Source organism: Lichenostomus cassidix, chromosome 11 (genome assembly GCF_008360975.1).
Source record: "Lichenostomus cassidix isolate B80296 chromosome 11, HeHo_3.0, whole genome shotgun sequence".
NCBI classification, from domain to species: Eukaryota; Metazoa; Chordata; class Aves; order Passeriformes; family Meliphagidae; genus Lichenostomus; species Lichenostomus cassidix.
Window position 1 is genome coordinate 19,011,541 of NC_139492.1, and position 13,598 is coordinate 19,025,138.

At 43.9% G+C, this 13,598-nt stretch overlaps 1 protein-coding gene across 2 annotated transcripts; it reads right to left on the reverse strand.

Moving 5' to 3' along the window:
- Positions 1-4,266: 4,266 nt before the first annotated feature.
- On the reverse strand, positions 4,267-8,227 carry RRAD (RRAD, Ras related glycolysis inhibitor and calcium channel regulator). 2 transcript variants are annotated; one of them, XM_085072035.1, is made up of 5 exons: positions 8,075-8,227; positions 7,604-7,944; positions 7,413-7,486; positions 6,692-6,896; positions 4,267-5,152 (listed from the first exon to the last, which is right to left on the reverse strand). In XM_085072035.1, the coding sequence occupies exons 2-5, from the start codon at positions 7,938-7,940 to the stop codon at positions 4,875-4,877; spliced, it is 894 nt and encodes a 297-aa protein (XP_084928161.1). In that variant the 5' UTR covers positions 7,941-7,944; positions 8,075-8,227; the 3' UTR covers positions 4,267-4,874. The 2 variants fall into 2 exon arrangements, with proteins under 2 accessions (XP_084928161.1, XP_084928162.1); XM_085072036.1 differs by having other exon boundaries at positions 7,604-7,984; positions 8,075-8,158.
- Between the last annotated feature and the right edge of the window lie 5,371 nt (positions 8,228-13,598).

Below are 13,598 nucleotides of genomic sequence, written 5' to 3' on the forward strand. Positions count from 1 at the left end.
CTGTAGTGTGTCCAACAAGCTTTGTAGCCAGCCAAGGGACATGCAACAAAGTGAAGCATTTTTGGCCCTGGTCACATCCAGTGCCATTTCCAGCCTTTCTGAGGTCATCACCTGGCAAGGTGTGGGAGTCCAGCCCTGCAGCCAGGAGGGCTGATCTGCTTTTGTCACTGCCAGCTCCATTAACAGGGCTGAATTCCCTACTACCTGCAGCTCCTGGGAGCTCTTTGTTAAACACAAGACATTACAATAATCCAATTTAGATGTGACCAAAATTACTGTTCCTCTGCCAGGGCATCTACCGAACTGAAAACTGTCATTCCCAAAGACAGAATCACAGCCTTCAGTGGGACTGCAAGCTTAACAGTTCCATAATTACTTATGCTAATATAATGAGGCTGATGGAAGTGGGACTTACCGCCAGGAACAAGCTGAGCAGATTTTCCTGGGTCTGACTAAACTATTCTGAGCAGGAGCACTTGTGGGCCAAATCCTTTCTTTTCTCCAACCCTGTTTAAGAACATACCGAGGCATTTTTAAGAAGGTGAGAAATTTTCAACGCATTCTATTTGTCTCTGAGCACTAAATTGTAGCTCAGATAAATATTTTCTTCATTTCCCATGATAAATATGGGAATTATTAGAAAAAAAAATCTGTAGGATCCTAATTGGTTTCTAATGATTCATTCGGACATCACATTTATAAACAGGAAAAAAGGGGAGGGGGAGAAGTCAGCAAGAGAGAGGAAAGTCTTTAAGACGTACACTGCCATTTTAGCCAGGGGCCACAAAATTTTTGTGGTACTTAATTGATACTATTTGGTTGGTGAAGTAAATTTTTTAGCTTGCTTCCTACCTTCTAGTGCTAGAATCCTTAGTACATTCTTAAATTAAATTTTTCCCTCTTGGATTTGGAACAGTGGGCTACAGAAATATTATTTGCAGACTTGCAATTGGGATTTGTTCCCTCTTTTATATTTTACTTCTCTGATCAACATCCATGGTATGGAGCACAAGGACAGTTGATGTAGTTTGCTATTTCAACTTATAGAGATTCATGTCTTCAGCAGTGTCGGTGTTGGGATGTTCCTTTGTGCAAAGGGAGTCAAGTTGTCCATTACAATGCCAGAGGTCTTGTGGTAAATTATAAGTTAAAGGAACCTCCTGGAATGCACAGGCATCACTTTTGAGTGCAACTGCAGGTTCATTCAGGTCTCTGTGATGTACTTGAAATTAAACCTGGATTGTCTTTGAATAAAACTAAGAGCACTGAAGTAAATTTCAGCATGATATAAGTAAGTATTAACTCACTTTTTTCAGACTACATCTTATCAGTTTTCTGTCATGCACTGCAGTCTTAATCACTGTCAACTCACTGTATTTTCCTTTTCAGTGAAGAACAGTGATGTTATGCAATGTTACTATGTAGATCATGCTCTGGTTTTTCTAGTTCTATTTTGAGAAAATGCATCTGAGTAAAACTTCATTTTTAGTGATGCCAAGTCTTCCCCAGCAGATAACATTTTGTCTATATTTATGTGACATGATTTTATGCTTCGTGGTTTTGGCAGGTGGTGGAATGATATTTTTCACATTTTTCATATGGTGAAGAATGTACAGAATCTATTTTAGCACCACCAAGCAGAGAGGGTTTGGTTTGTTTTCCTAACATATGTGTCACATATAAAAGGCAATGTCTTTGCACTGTGATTGTTAATCACTGGCTGTTCCAAATGGATTTGTGCCAACACAGAATCCACCACCACAATTAGCAGTAGTAGGAACTTCAGCTGGCAGCAGCAGAGAAAGCAGTAAAGATTAAATGAATGTGTGAACTGTCTCTCCAAATTAAAACTGATGTGCATTGACAAAAAATAAGAAAACTCACACATTACCTCTTATACTCTGTTCTACTTCGGTAATAATTAGAGAAAATGTTGCTGTCTGGGACTCCCTATTTTTCACATGACAGATTCACCCCATTAATGACAAGAATCTGAGAAACCACACTACTAAAATATCTCAAATTACAAAAACTTATAGATGACTTTCGAATGTTTGATGATACAGATAACCTTTTAAAGAAAGTTGATTTTTAGAGACATTTGTCAGCCTGTTACTGATTTCTAGCTGGTGTTGGATATGTACTTCCAAAAGTCTGCTTGAAAATTCCACTCAATTACATCCAATATATTTTTTTAATGAGTAGAGTATCTTCCAGGAGCTTCAAATACCTGCAAGATAGTACTCCTGATAATACTTCAACAGCATAGAATATGATCTTGGCCTAGAGCAAATTATTGTCAGAGCTGCAATAACAATAAACCTTCCCCTTCTCAAGAGCCATGGCTGAATTATGCTAATACCTGTACAAATAAATGAATGAAAAAAATTAGTATAATGAGGATTTCAATAAGTATTTTATTGTACAATATTAACTGATAGAAAACATTTTAGGTTAGCCCATGTTTCTTTACAGTGATTCATTGTCTCACAGTGTCCTGTATGACATACCTCCAAAATACAAGTTATTTCCTGGGTAAGTGAACCCATAGGAATACACTAGAGGACCTCAGAAATATCTTAGCCTTAAGAACTGCCCAAAATGGATCTTTGACTTCATGAACAGTAAAACATCTGATTTCTATGTCAGTGTGCAAAAATCACAGCTGGTAACCACAGCCTTGAAGAGGCTTTGCAGCTGCAGCAATGCAACTCATCATTTTCACCTTGTGAAATGCCCAGTCTTACATTCTGGGTGTGTATCCCATTCCTTGTATTCATTATGAACAGGATTTCATCTCATAAATCAAACAGGCAGGTCAGTCCTCTCCTGGTCATCGTGAAAACAAAGGGCAACCAAAAGTCCAAGGCTTTGCAAACAGGGAACACAGCATCATTTTGTCATTAACCTCAGCATGCACATAAGTAGGGATGTGCCCAATTTATGGACATTTGGACACTCTTGCTGTAGAATTTTCAGGATCAGAGCAATTGCAAGTTGTTAAAAGCTTTCATGTACAGAAGTGCCTGGTGCCATACACTCATAAAAAAAGCCAAATCCAATTAAAATATCTGCTCAGGTAAATGTCAGCTTTGACTGCAGGACAGAATAATTCACTCTAGAGCACCCCAAACACAAAGGCAAAGCTTCTTTTCATAAGAAATGTGACCTTTTACCAACAACAGAAGCTAAACTGGGCCTGCAACCAGCCAGGCCCACCTGCAGCACAGCAGGAGATGCCAATTCTTATTTTCCCTAAGTGAATTCCTGCACTGTTCCCTGATTAGTGCCCGAGCACTGGGATAACTCCATGGAGAGGTGTTTGCCTGAGTGCTGGAAGCCCAATGTGAGGTGTGAGAGCTGAGGCAGCCTCCCAGAGCTCTGGGAAAGCTCAGCCCCTATAAATCCATGGACAAGCTGGGCTCTCAGGCAGCTGGAACAACCTCTAATGAACTAGACTCAGGCAGGGACAGTGGAAAGAGGCAGAGGAGTGTGTGTTTTATGGGATTTGAGAGCTGAGTTTATGGATTACTTTTAAGAGAATGTATCCTATGAAGAGGAATTTCTAAAGCAAATGCCTTAAGTCCAAGTTCTTGCACTGCAACATGTTTGGTTTTAATTTCTTTAGTAGCAAATCAGGAAAAATAATGGAAAAACATGGATTATAACACACTAAACTACCATGAAAACTTCAACAGCACTGAAGGCCACCCTACACAACTAAGTCCTACAACTCCTTTAAAACCCTTGCCAGCCTTCTTTGAACTTCTTGAAACCACTGGAAGGTATCCACATGAGTGGGAGTAGATTGGACAATTGTACTGCTGCCAAAGGGGAAAAAACCAACCTCCTGCATTTGCTTACTGGCTGTAACAGAAGACCTTCAAGCCAGGAGAGGAATTCAAACATTTCAGGGCTCAATTTATCAGTATAAACACAAGACATCAATCTAACTAAAGGCAATATATAAAGCCCTGTTCCTGCCAGAGCTGATGAGAACCAGGTTGGGGATGAACAATAATATGAAGGGTCAGGGCCTCCCTTCCCAAGATGAGCTGTTGAAGTAGAGTTTCATAAAAGCAGGGTTAACTTCTTAAAGAAACTCTCTATTAAAGCAAAGGAATCAGGATTTTCCTGATTCATCTTGTTCCAGAACTTTATCACATGTAAATCTTCAGTCAGTGTTTAACATTTTTTACAGTGGAAAAAGGTCAGTATAAAAATACTGCTCTCTCATTCTTTATCCACACTATGAGAAAAGCACAGTTTATTATAATAGGAAATAATATTTTATTATAAAATCTGCATGTAAACAAGTAACCAATTAATTGAATAACAGTTAATGGAAGTGCAAATTAACTTCATAAAATGATATCTGTTCTGTATTTAAATATATATATAATTTGTTTTCTCCCATTCTACTGTGGTTCTACTCCGCCCTCCCCACATTTAAGTTTAAAAAGATTTATCATTGCTTGCTTTATACTAAAAAGAGTGTACGAGCCTGCGTACAAGTTTAAGTTTTGCTCTGCAAACAGGACAAGTCTATGGTGATAGTCATCATCCTTCCTTATCTTTGCACCTCTGGTATCCACAAGACAAGAAGACATAGAACATATGTACACAGTGGGCATGTCAAGCCACATATTTCAAGTTAGTTCATTTACTTGCACACATTGAAACTTAAACCATTTATCAATGAAGCACTGTAGTGTAACTTCCAAACTTGCTTGAGCACCTTAAGGCATTAACGAGAGTCTCCATGGAAAAGTCACTGCTGTTATCATCCTCTGCTCTGAGGATCATCCACACACTTCTCCTAACAGTCAGACGCTTGTTCCTCCCACGTGCAGCACCTGGCCTTGCTGAAGCTCCTATAGCACAGACAAGTCGTGGCAGGACTTTGATTTTGCTTTGAAAGCCATCTTCTTATTGTTCTTTGCCACAATTCTCCCGAGGAATCGCTTTGCCTTTTTGCTGATGCTCTCTCTCCTCTTGGTGTTGGCCATCCTGCGGGCATTGTCCTCCTTGCTGTCCTTGCGCAGCCGGATCTGCCGCACGATGCCCTCAAACAGGTCCTTCACGTTGTGGTGAAGAGCAGCCGAGGTCTCGATGAACTTGCAGTCAAACACAACAGCACAGGCCCGGCCCTCTGCAGGGAGAGACAAAAAGGATGGTGAGTGGAGATGGACATTTTCTCTTCATGTGTACTAGCAGAAAAACAAAACGAAAATTGGCTTTAAGTAAGAAAAATGCCTTTAATGCCATGAAAGAGCTCTACTGCAATACAGGAGTAGAGTACAGAACACAAAGGCAAAGCTAAATTTGCTCTCATGGCTTTTCCCCCTTATTCGTCTTGGTTTTGTTGTGGTATGGTCAGAAATCTCATTTGATCAGTGCAACTGAATGCATGGCAGCAATAGTCCTTCAGGCAGACTGTCTCTGTACTGTTAAAGAGCTAAATCTGATATAAGAGAGGCCCTTGGAAGCATCTTTGCTGTTTGATAAGAAGCAGTGGGAGGTACAGAAAGAAATGGGTTTATTCTGGAAGTTGTTGAGCAATTCTGCACCTCCGTCCTACTGTAAGAAGTGAGTTTTCCACACCAACAGAAATGGAGCTGATACAGGCCACAAAGTCAAGCCATGGAACACATCAGCAAAGGCCACAAAGCTGTGCACCACTGGATCTGACCAGGGCTTCCTTTGAAGTACAAGATGCTCAATGTTCTGGACATAAGCACTTAGCCCTAGAGGATTGCTGCAGCACAAATTTCCACAGTCAGCTGTGGTAAATAATGGCAGAGGTGTAAACCTGAGGAAAGTACTCAGATATCAGAACTATGACAGGTCAAACATGCACTGCCACCAGCCTGAAAAAACTAATAACCTCTTGGTGAACTCCAGTCAATTCCCTGTGCAGGCATTTAACACTAGGAGCATGTCAAACCAGATAGGGAGAGATGGTCCATCATCAAAGCACCAATATTTCAGAGTATTCTTTCCAGTGAAAAACTGTAAAAAAAACCCCACCCCTAAACAAAAACCAACCAAACAAAACGCTTCACAAAATGTTTAAATAAGTGGATTCAATACTGTGGCGTTAACAGTGATTCCTGTGTTCTAGGTACCTAAATGGCAGCTGGAGCTGGCTGAGAGGATTCTCACTGACCACAGCTGGAGAACACATCCAAAAAGACTTTTGAGCTGTGTCCTGGTTCCACTAGCTCAGCTCAAACGTGGTAGAGTCACCTCCAGGAGACAGAGGGTTGCACAGGCTGTGTGGGATCCCCTTTCTGAGGGCTGCCTGGGCTCTGTGACGTGGCACTGTGTCCCTTCAAGAGCACAGCTCAGACTGTCACATCCTGAGCCCAGCAAGTGCTGTGCACACGAACCATGCAATTAAAGCCTGGCATTAATAGTCCTACACAAAGCCCTGTGCTAAAGCTGCAGCTCTGATGCATTTTCTCTCCCACTGCAGCTCAGAGCTCTGCACAGCCACGTATCATCCTCCCCCACCATCTCCAGTGTTTTCTGTGGAGTCCTTCAGCAAGAACCAGCTGGTTCCATTCCCCCAGTGTACCTCAATTCATACTTTTTTCTACATCAAACCCAGACCATTCCTATTGGCCATGATCCTGCGTAGCCTTTGCTACTACTTTAGACAGCACCATGTAAATTCAGTGTCTCTTACCATCAACTGAGACCTCCCGGGACCTCACCAGGTCACTTTTATTTCCCACAAGGATAATAGGAATGTCTTCTGTTTGCCTTGCTCTTCTTAGCTGGATTCTGAGCTCAGAAGCCTTTTCAAAACTAACTTTGTCTGTCACTGAGTATACAATAATGTAGGCATCTCCCATTTTCATGCAGTGGTTCTGGAGCCATTGGCTGTCATCCTGAAACAACAGACACAAAACAGATTTATTGCACTGAAAAATCTATTCAACACTGAGTCATGATTTATTACTGTAAGCACCTTAAAGATATTTTTCTTAGCTTTATTATAAAGAGTCAGTAAAAGCAAGCCAATCTCTCCATAATTTCAAAGGTTTTTGTTATTTAAAATACAAAACAAAAGAAAACTCTTGTTTCCAGAAATAATATCAGGTCTGCACTAATCAGATTGTCAATCTCTAAGTTTTCAGTAGTTCCCCAGACTACTCATGTAAGCTACTGACTATTCAAAGCATTAAGAGAAGTCTCACTCCATCCTGTTCAGGGTTTCAAATTGCCTGCTTAGCTACAAGAAATTAATTGCAGGAGAGAACAAAAGGCAGTATGAATTCTAATTTTTTAATGCCATTTATCTGATCCAAGAAATAGGTGGAGCTGTTCCATTACTCTTTTTTTTTTTTTTTGAGAGCCACAGATCAAGCCCTAAAGGAAAAACATAAGGAAAAAGCTGTACATACCTGCTCCCATATATCAAACACCACGAGAGACGCTTCTTCTCCATCAACTATAATTGATCTGTCGTACGTATTTCCTATGGAAAATTAAAAAAAAAAAAAAGTTCAGCAGAAAGAAGTTATTCTCCTCCACCCCTGCCGGTGGTGGCCGTAGGAGCAGCACCTCCGAGCTCCGCTCAGCCCCGCGCCCTCACCGGCCTCCTCCGCGTCCGCGCAGTCCTCCACGCCGCCGAAGATGCGCGCCAGGCTGGTCTTGCCGACGCCGTGCTCGCCCAGCAGGATCACCTTGTAGAGGCTGCTGTCGGAGTCGCTGCCCGACGAGATGACGGAGTCGGACGAGTCGGAGGCCCAGCTCTGGCGGTGCGCGCCGCCGGGGCTGTACGAGGTGCAGCGCACCAAGCCCGACAGCTCCTCGGGCGGCAGCGGCCGCAGGTCTCGCTCGTCCACGGGCATGCTGCGGCGGTGCAGGTGCTGCTGCTGCGCCGCGAACGGCGTGCTGACCCGCCGCTTGTCCCCGCGGTTCAGAGTCATCGGGCTGCGGGCACAGCAGAGCAGAGCGCGGCTGTCAGCGCGGGCTGCGGGCACGGCAGAGCCGTCAGCACCCTCTGCCCCGCACAGCCCCAGCCCCGCACAGCCCCGCCGAGCCGCCCCGGAGCCCCGCTTACCTCGGGGCGCTGCGCGGAGCGAGGGCCGCAGTGAGGGATCGGCGAGGGATCGGCGAGGGATCGGCGAGGGATCGGCGAGGGATCGGCGAGGGATCGGCGAGGGATTCCCCGGTGCCGCCGCGGGAGCTCCCCGAGCGCTGCTGCCGCCACCGCGCCCCGCGCCGCTCTTTAAGCCCGGCACCGCCGGCTGTCCCTCCCCGCCGTGACGCGCGCCGGGCGCTCCGCCAGCGCATCCGCCAGCAGCGCCGCCGCCCCCGCGGGATCCGCGGCACTGCGCGGGGGCGGGAGAGGCGCGGGGAGCCCGGCAGGAGGCGGGAGCCCCCCGGGGGTGGGGGGAGGCATCATCGGCTCCGCTCAGCTGCGCTGTCAGCGCGGGGCTCCCTCCCGTCGGCGCGGCTCGGCCGGCAGCGAGCGCGGAGGAGGCGAGGGCTGGCCCTGGAGCGTGTCTGTGGACATAGTGTGGGGCTGCCGGGCTCGGCCCCATCGCCCGGCCGTGCCCCGCCGCCCGGCGCTGCCCTCCTGCTGTCCCCAATGCCAGCTCTCCCCTCCCGCCGCCCGCGGTTCAGTTCCCTCAACCTTTGCTGTGTGTCGCTTGTTTGTTTCCCCTCCCAAGCCGTGTGAGAGCGCACGGGGAGCTCCCCGCGGCTTTGTCACGGAGCGGGAGCTGGGGTGTGCTCCCGGCGGGCACGGCGGTGTTAGCAACAGTGATTGCACTCTTTGCATTGCTTGTGCTCGCTTTCCGCAGCGCTCGGGAGCAGTTCCGATGGCAGTGCCCGTGCTGGGGTCACACGCACCCACGGCCGTGCCAGTGCCCCAGCGGCTCGAGAGGCCAGCAGAAAGCATAAAGGTCAAATTGTCCCCTCGCTTTCACCTGAGCAGCAAAGCGAGACAGCGAAAGTCTTATCGCATAAGCGGCACAGTCATTCCCATGTGATCGGGTGAAGAAAGGACTCACCAGATAACTATACTTGTCTCCTGCACGGCTCACCCAGCGCCGTGTATACAGTTTGTTGTTTACCTAGCAACCGAAACATGTTAGACATTGTGCAGCCAAAATAGCCCTGGCCCCTGCTCCCGAAAGATTACAGCCCGAGCAGAGCGGGAAAATCCCTGTGACTCTGAACAGGGACAGCTGCCATCAAATTCGTGTCAGTTTAAGGGTTTCCAGATCAGCGGCAGAAACAAGGTTAAAGGCAAGAGATAGGGAGGTGATGGAAACGAGGTCAGAGATGTAGGGAATAAAGATAAAATAAAGGGAAAGAAAAAATCTGTGGGAGTGGGCTAAATGGGTGAATATTCTGCTATTTTCAGGAGCCAAGTATAATTCTTCAGTCCACGCTCTTGGGGTGGTTTTGGCCCCTTCATGCTGATAAACTGCAGCTGGGAGTGTTACTGTGGTAGTTAAAGATCACCAAGTGCTTGCAGCAAGTTCTCCCTGCGTGTCTCACAAAACAGCAACCCCAAAATAGCCTTGTCAGTTTAAATAGTCAGAGTTTCATGGCAAAACATGTGTGCTTCAGCTAACTGAACTGAATTAGAAACCCCTGGCTAGCATTTGGAATCATATATTAAATAACTTGTGCTTCACGTTGGAAGTATACTGTGGTTACTTTACCTGGATAAACTGGAATCTGCCTAACCAACTTGATAATTCTGAATTTATATACGATTAATAGGTATATACAGTTAATTATGTAAATACATTTCTAGATATGGTCAGTCTTCAGTTGACGTTTTAAAAATTTGAGGTTTTCTGCTTAAAATTGTCACTGGAAACTATTCTCGGGGACTTTTTACGTCGTTTGGACCAGACTTTGTTGCATGCCTTTACTGTGTGTCAAGGTGACACTTTAGAAGTCGACATAGAAAGTGTGGGTATTTTTAATTCTTTTCTGTGTGAAAAAAGGGAAATCTGAGAAGCAACAGAACCAAAGAGACACTGCCACATAGGGCACTATTGACTGGAAACACACTAAAAATGAGAATCTTACTGACAGGACTTAGAGAAGCCATATTTTATTCCAGGCCTTTTGCTGATGAGAATTATGAATATTTTAATGATGTAAAATGCAAGATAGACCCCTTGCTAGCCAAAAGCTATCAGGAAAGGCATATGTAAAAGTGCTAAATAAAAACTTCGAGAGAACAGGGTCTTGGCAGGAAAAGGGACTGAAAATAAAATTATATCCAGTAGAAATCATACAGAAAATTCAGGACTCTATGGCAAATACTGGGGTGTTTTGCCAGCACCCCCAGGGACAACAAATGAATTAATGATTATAGAATAGCAGCATGGTTACAAGATCCTGCCCAGGATCTGGCACTGGGTGCTTTGAGTGTCCGTTAGTGCAAAGTGAGATGGCCTTGGATTGTGTCACCAGGGCTTCACTTGCTCCTGGAGGGATGAGCAGGAGTTTCCCAGAGGAGCTCAGTGCCAAGGCTGTTCCTGCTCCCCTCGGCCTGGGGGATCACAGGGCTCACCGAGCTGGGTTGTCTCCTTTGATCTCTGCAGGTCCAGCTGTCTTGTGAAGTTGGAAGGAATTAGCTGATAATTCTGGTTAATCACTTGAGAAACCTAACATATCTCTTCACAGAGCGTGTAATTCTATTTGCTGGTAATTATTGCTGTATTTTTCCTATTTGCTGGTAATTATATTGCTGTATTTTCATGTATACATTACTGTGGCACCTGCTGATGTCGGTGGGGAGCACATGAGTCCACAGGCTTCAAATAGTGATCTTTCAGTGTCTTTGAGGGATTTTAGGATCATCTCTTTCTCACCTGCCCTCTACTTCCACTTCTGTGTGATCATGATCCTAACAGATACATGAACTGTGATTTATTTCTATTTAAAAGAGATTTTCATGCCTTGCTTTTCTGCTCTTCTTTTCTATTGTTCTAACTCCCACTTTTCTCTAAAAAGGGAATACATTTTTTTCAGTTTAATTTCATTTTTGAGTGATTTTAATTTTCCTCATTTCATACACTTTCCACATAATGTGCCTTTCTTTGCATTTCACTGTTGTAGTATGTACAGTTTATTTTTTTCTGTTATCTCATTCCTGTTTTACTCTTTCTCTGTCTACTTCCCCACTCACTTTTCATTAAGCTTTTGAGAAATCCTAGTGTTCATTTCTAGTGCATTCTCTTGGCCTGATTACTTTTCATCATCTTGAAAATGTAAAACATGCAGCTTTGTGGCTAGCACAGGTCTTTCCCATGAGAATTCTTTTTGTGTTTTATAAATAAAGTTTGGATGTTATTAAAAACAGTGTCCCAAGATCTGGATGGTGCAGGCCTGGCCAATCAGGCCTAGGGGGAGGTTTCTAACTAACCAATCTGGTTGACTTTTGAAAACTCTATATATATGATGAAATCAAAACAATAAAGGTCTTTCCTTCTTGCCACTGAGAACTGAGTTCTTTACTCTGCTAGCTGCTCAACAGCAACACAGCTTGATCTTGTTTTTCCAGTTATATATTTGTGGGGTAACAAAGCCAAAGGAGTTCCTTTATTCTGTATCAGATACAGAGTGCAATTCATGGTCTAAATGATAAGCACAGACTTCACAGGGGGTGCAGTGATAAACTAAGTTAAACAGAACTAAGCATGTAAAACCTAACACCTAACCCTCTCCCCTTTGAATTTTCAGGTTAAAAAGCAAAATTTCGGGGATTGCATTACATTTATGTGATTCTTCCTCATCAGTGTTCATTTAAGGTCAAATCCCATATTATAAATAGCATTTATATTTTTTACATCAAATTGATATTATTATTGAATTCCAGGTTTGGGGGTTGCCTCTGTCTTGCATCAGAACAGTTTCACAATTTATTAGGAATAATTGGAACATATTGAGCAGTCCAAAGCCTGGATTAGCAGTAGTGAGGTTTGGGGGTCAGCACTGTTCTCCGTGTGGATCAGCACTGAAGTCGTGGTTTCTCTCCTCCTTATTTTTCAGCTCCTCTGCACTGCCTTGAGTCTAATTAATCAGCCATTATGTGGGTGAAGCTATTTCTATACAGACTGTAGACATATCCACAAGGATCTGTTCTTGACAAGTTATATGAAGCATTACTCCTGCAGAAGCATGAGCCTGGCTACCTCCCAAATACCTGTACTGAGAAATAGCATTATTATTATTATTATTTTTATTACAAAACTGACATGCTCAGGCCACTGGGAGAAGAGACAGAGGCAGCAGTGTGAAGTATGTTGGGGTGTTAACCTAAGAAAGAGAGATAGAGTTACAGGGAAATTAAAAAGAACATTTTTTTCATTATCCTACAAAAAGTAGGATATAGTGCAAATATGGTATCAAGATTTCTTCACCATCACCCTTAAAATCACAGATTAATGTGAACTGAACAGCCCTGGGCTGACTGGTTCAGTTTGTATCAGACTTTTTCATGTGAGGCATATTTATATTCCATTGCCTTGCAGTTAATATAAGGGGGTAAAAGCAAGGACTCTGAACTGTACAATAACCAGCAGTGGTGGAGCCTTCAGCCTGCAGGAGCTCCTTTGTGGGAAAGTGATAAATGTCACATCCACGCTGACCTTGCCTTTGGAAACTCCAAGGGAAGGCAGCACACCCCTTCAGCTGAGGGGCCATGCTTTCCCTCACAATTACTCTTGGATTTAATGGCAGATAATATTTTTGATTGTAGCCATGAATTGGGGCTGCAACAATAATGTGAGAAATATGAGCTTTGGAGTCAATAGAAATCGATACAGCTTAGAAAGCTCACAGAGAGTGCCAAGGGGGAAATGCAAGCAGAGACCCAACTAAATCCATTGTTATAGCTACAAAATTAGTCACAAAGTGGTTCCTTTCATGGCTACCATGCTTCCTCTCAGCTCCAGACCAGAAATTCTAAAGATCATTGCAAAAGAAAGCAGAAATGTTTGCATTTTCAGGTAGAGAATGATAAAATAGGTACTTTCCAAGTCCATGGCTTGTAACGTAAAGCAAAGGCCTGTCTTTCTGAAACTCTTGCAAAGGAGTGGAAAAAATAACTTGGGATGAGAATAAGTGGAAATGTGGTTCATCTTTCAGCTGCTCTGAATTTCTCGCTACTTTGAGTAAGCTACAAAACTTCCAGTACTAGATAAGCTCATGACCAACGGAACCAGGTGAATCATTGCCGCGAAAAGAGGAGTTGCACAAGTGGCAGATCCAATTTCACTGTGCCTGTGGAGTTCCTCCACTGCTTTTCCACAGAGTGTTGGTAAAATTCTTATACATCTTGGGGTATACTTGGGGAAAGAATTCTGTCTTAGCCTAACTTCAAATTTCCACTCAGTTTCAGTTTTTCGGTTGTGAATTTACTTCTCACCGGGACAGTAACTGCCTGTGCTACACTGGCTTCGGGAGGCAGGGTTTGGGTACTTGGATTTCCCTGGGACTCATGGGGTCAGCTGTTTGCCACTATTGCATTTCAAGTTTGGACTAAAATCAGAACATGACCTAAGATATTTCCATAATTGTTTTCTTTAATCACCCCTAATTCCTCCTTTTCA

Coding starts and splice junctions, on each gene's coding strand:
- RRAD (XM_085072035.1), bottom strand. CDS start 7,940: ATGACTCTGAACCGCGGGGACAAGCGGCGGGTCAGCACGCCGTTCGCG. Junction 7,487..7,603: donor CGCGGACGCGGAGGAGGCCG/GTGAGGGCGCGG, acceptor AATTTTCCATAG/GAAATACGTACGACAGATCA. Junction 6,897..7,412: donor TGTTTGATATATGGGAGCAG/GTATGTACAGCT, acceptor CTGTTGTTTCAG/GATGACAGCCAATGGCTCCA.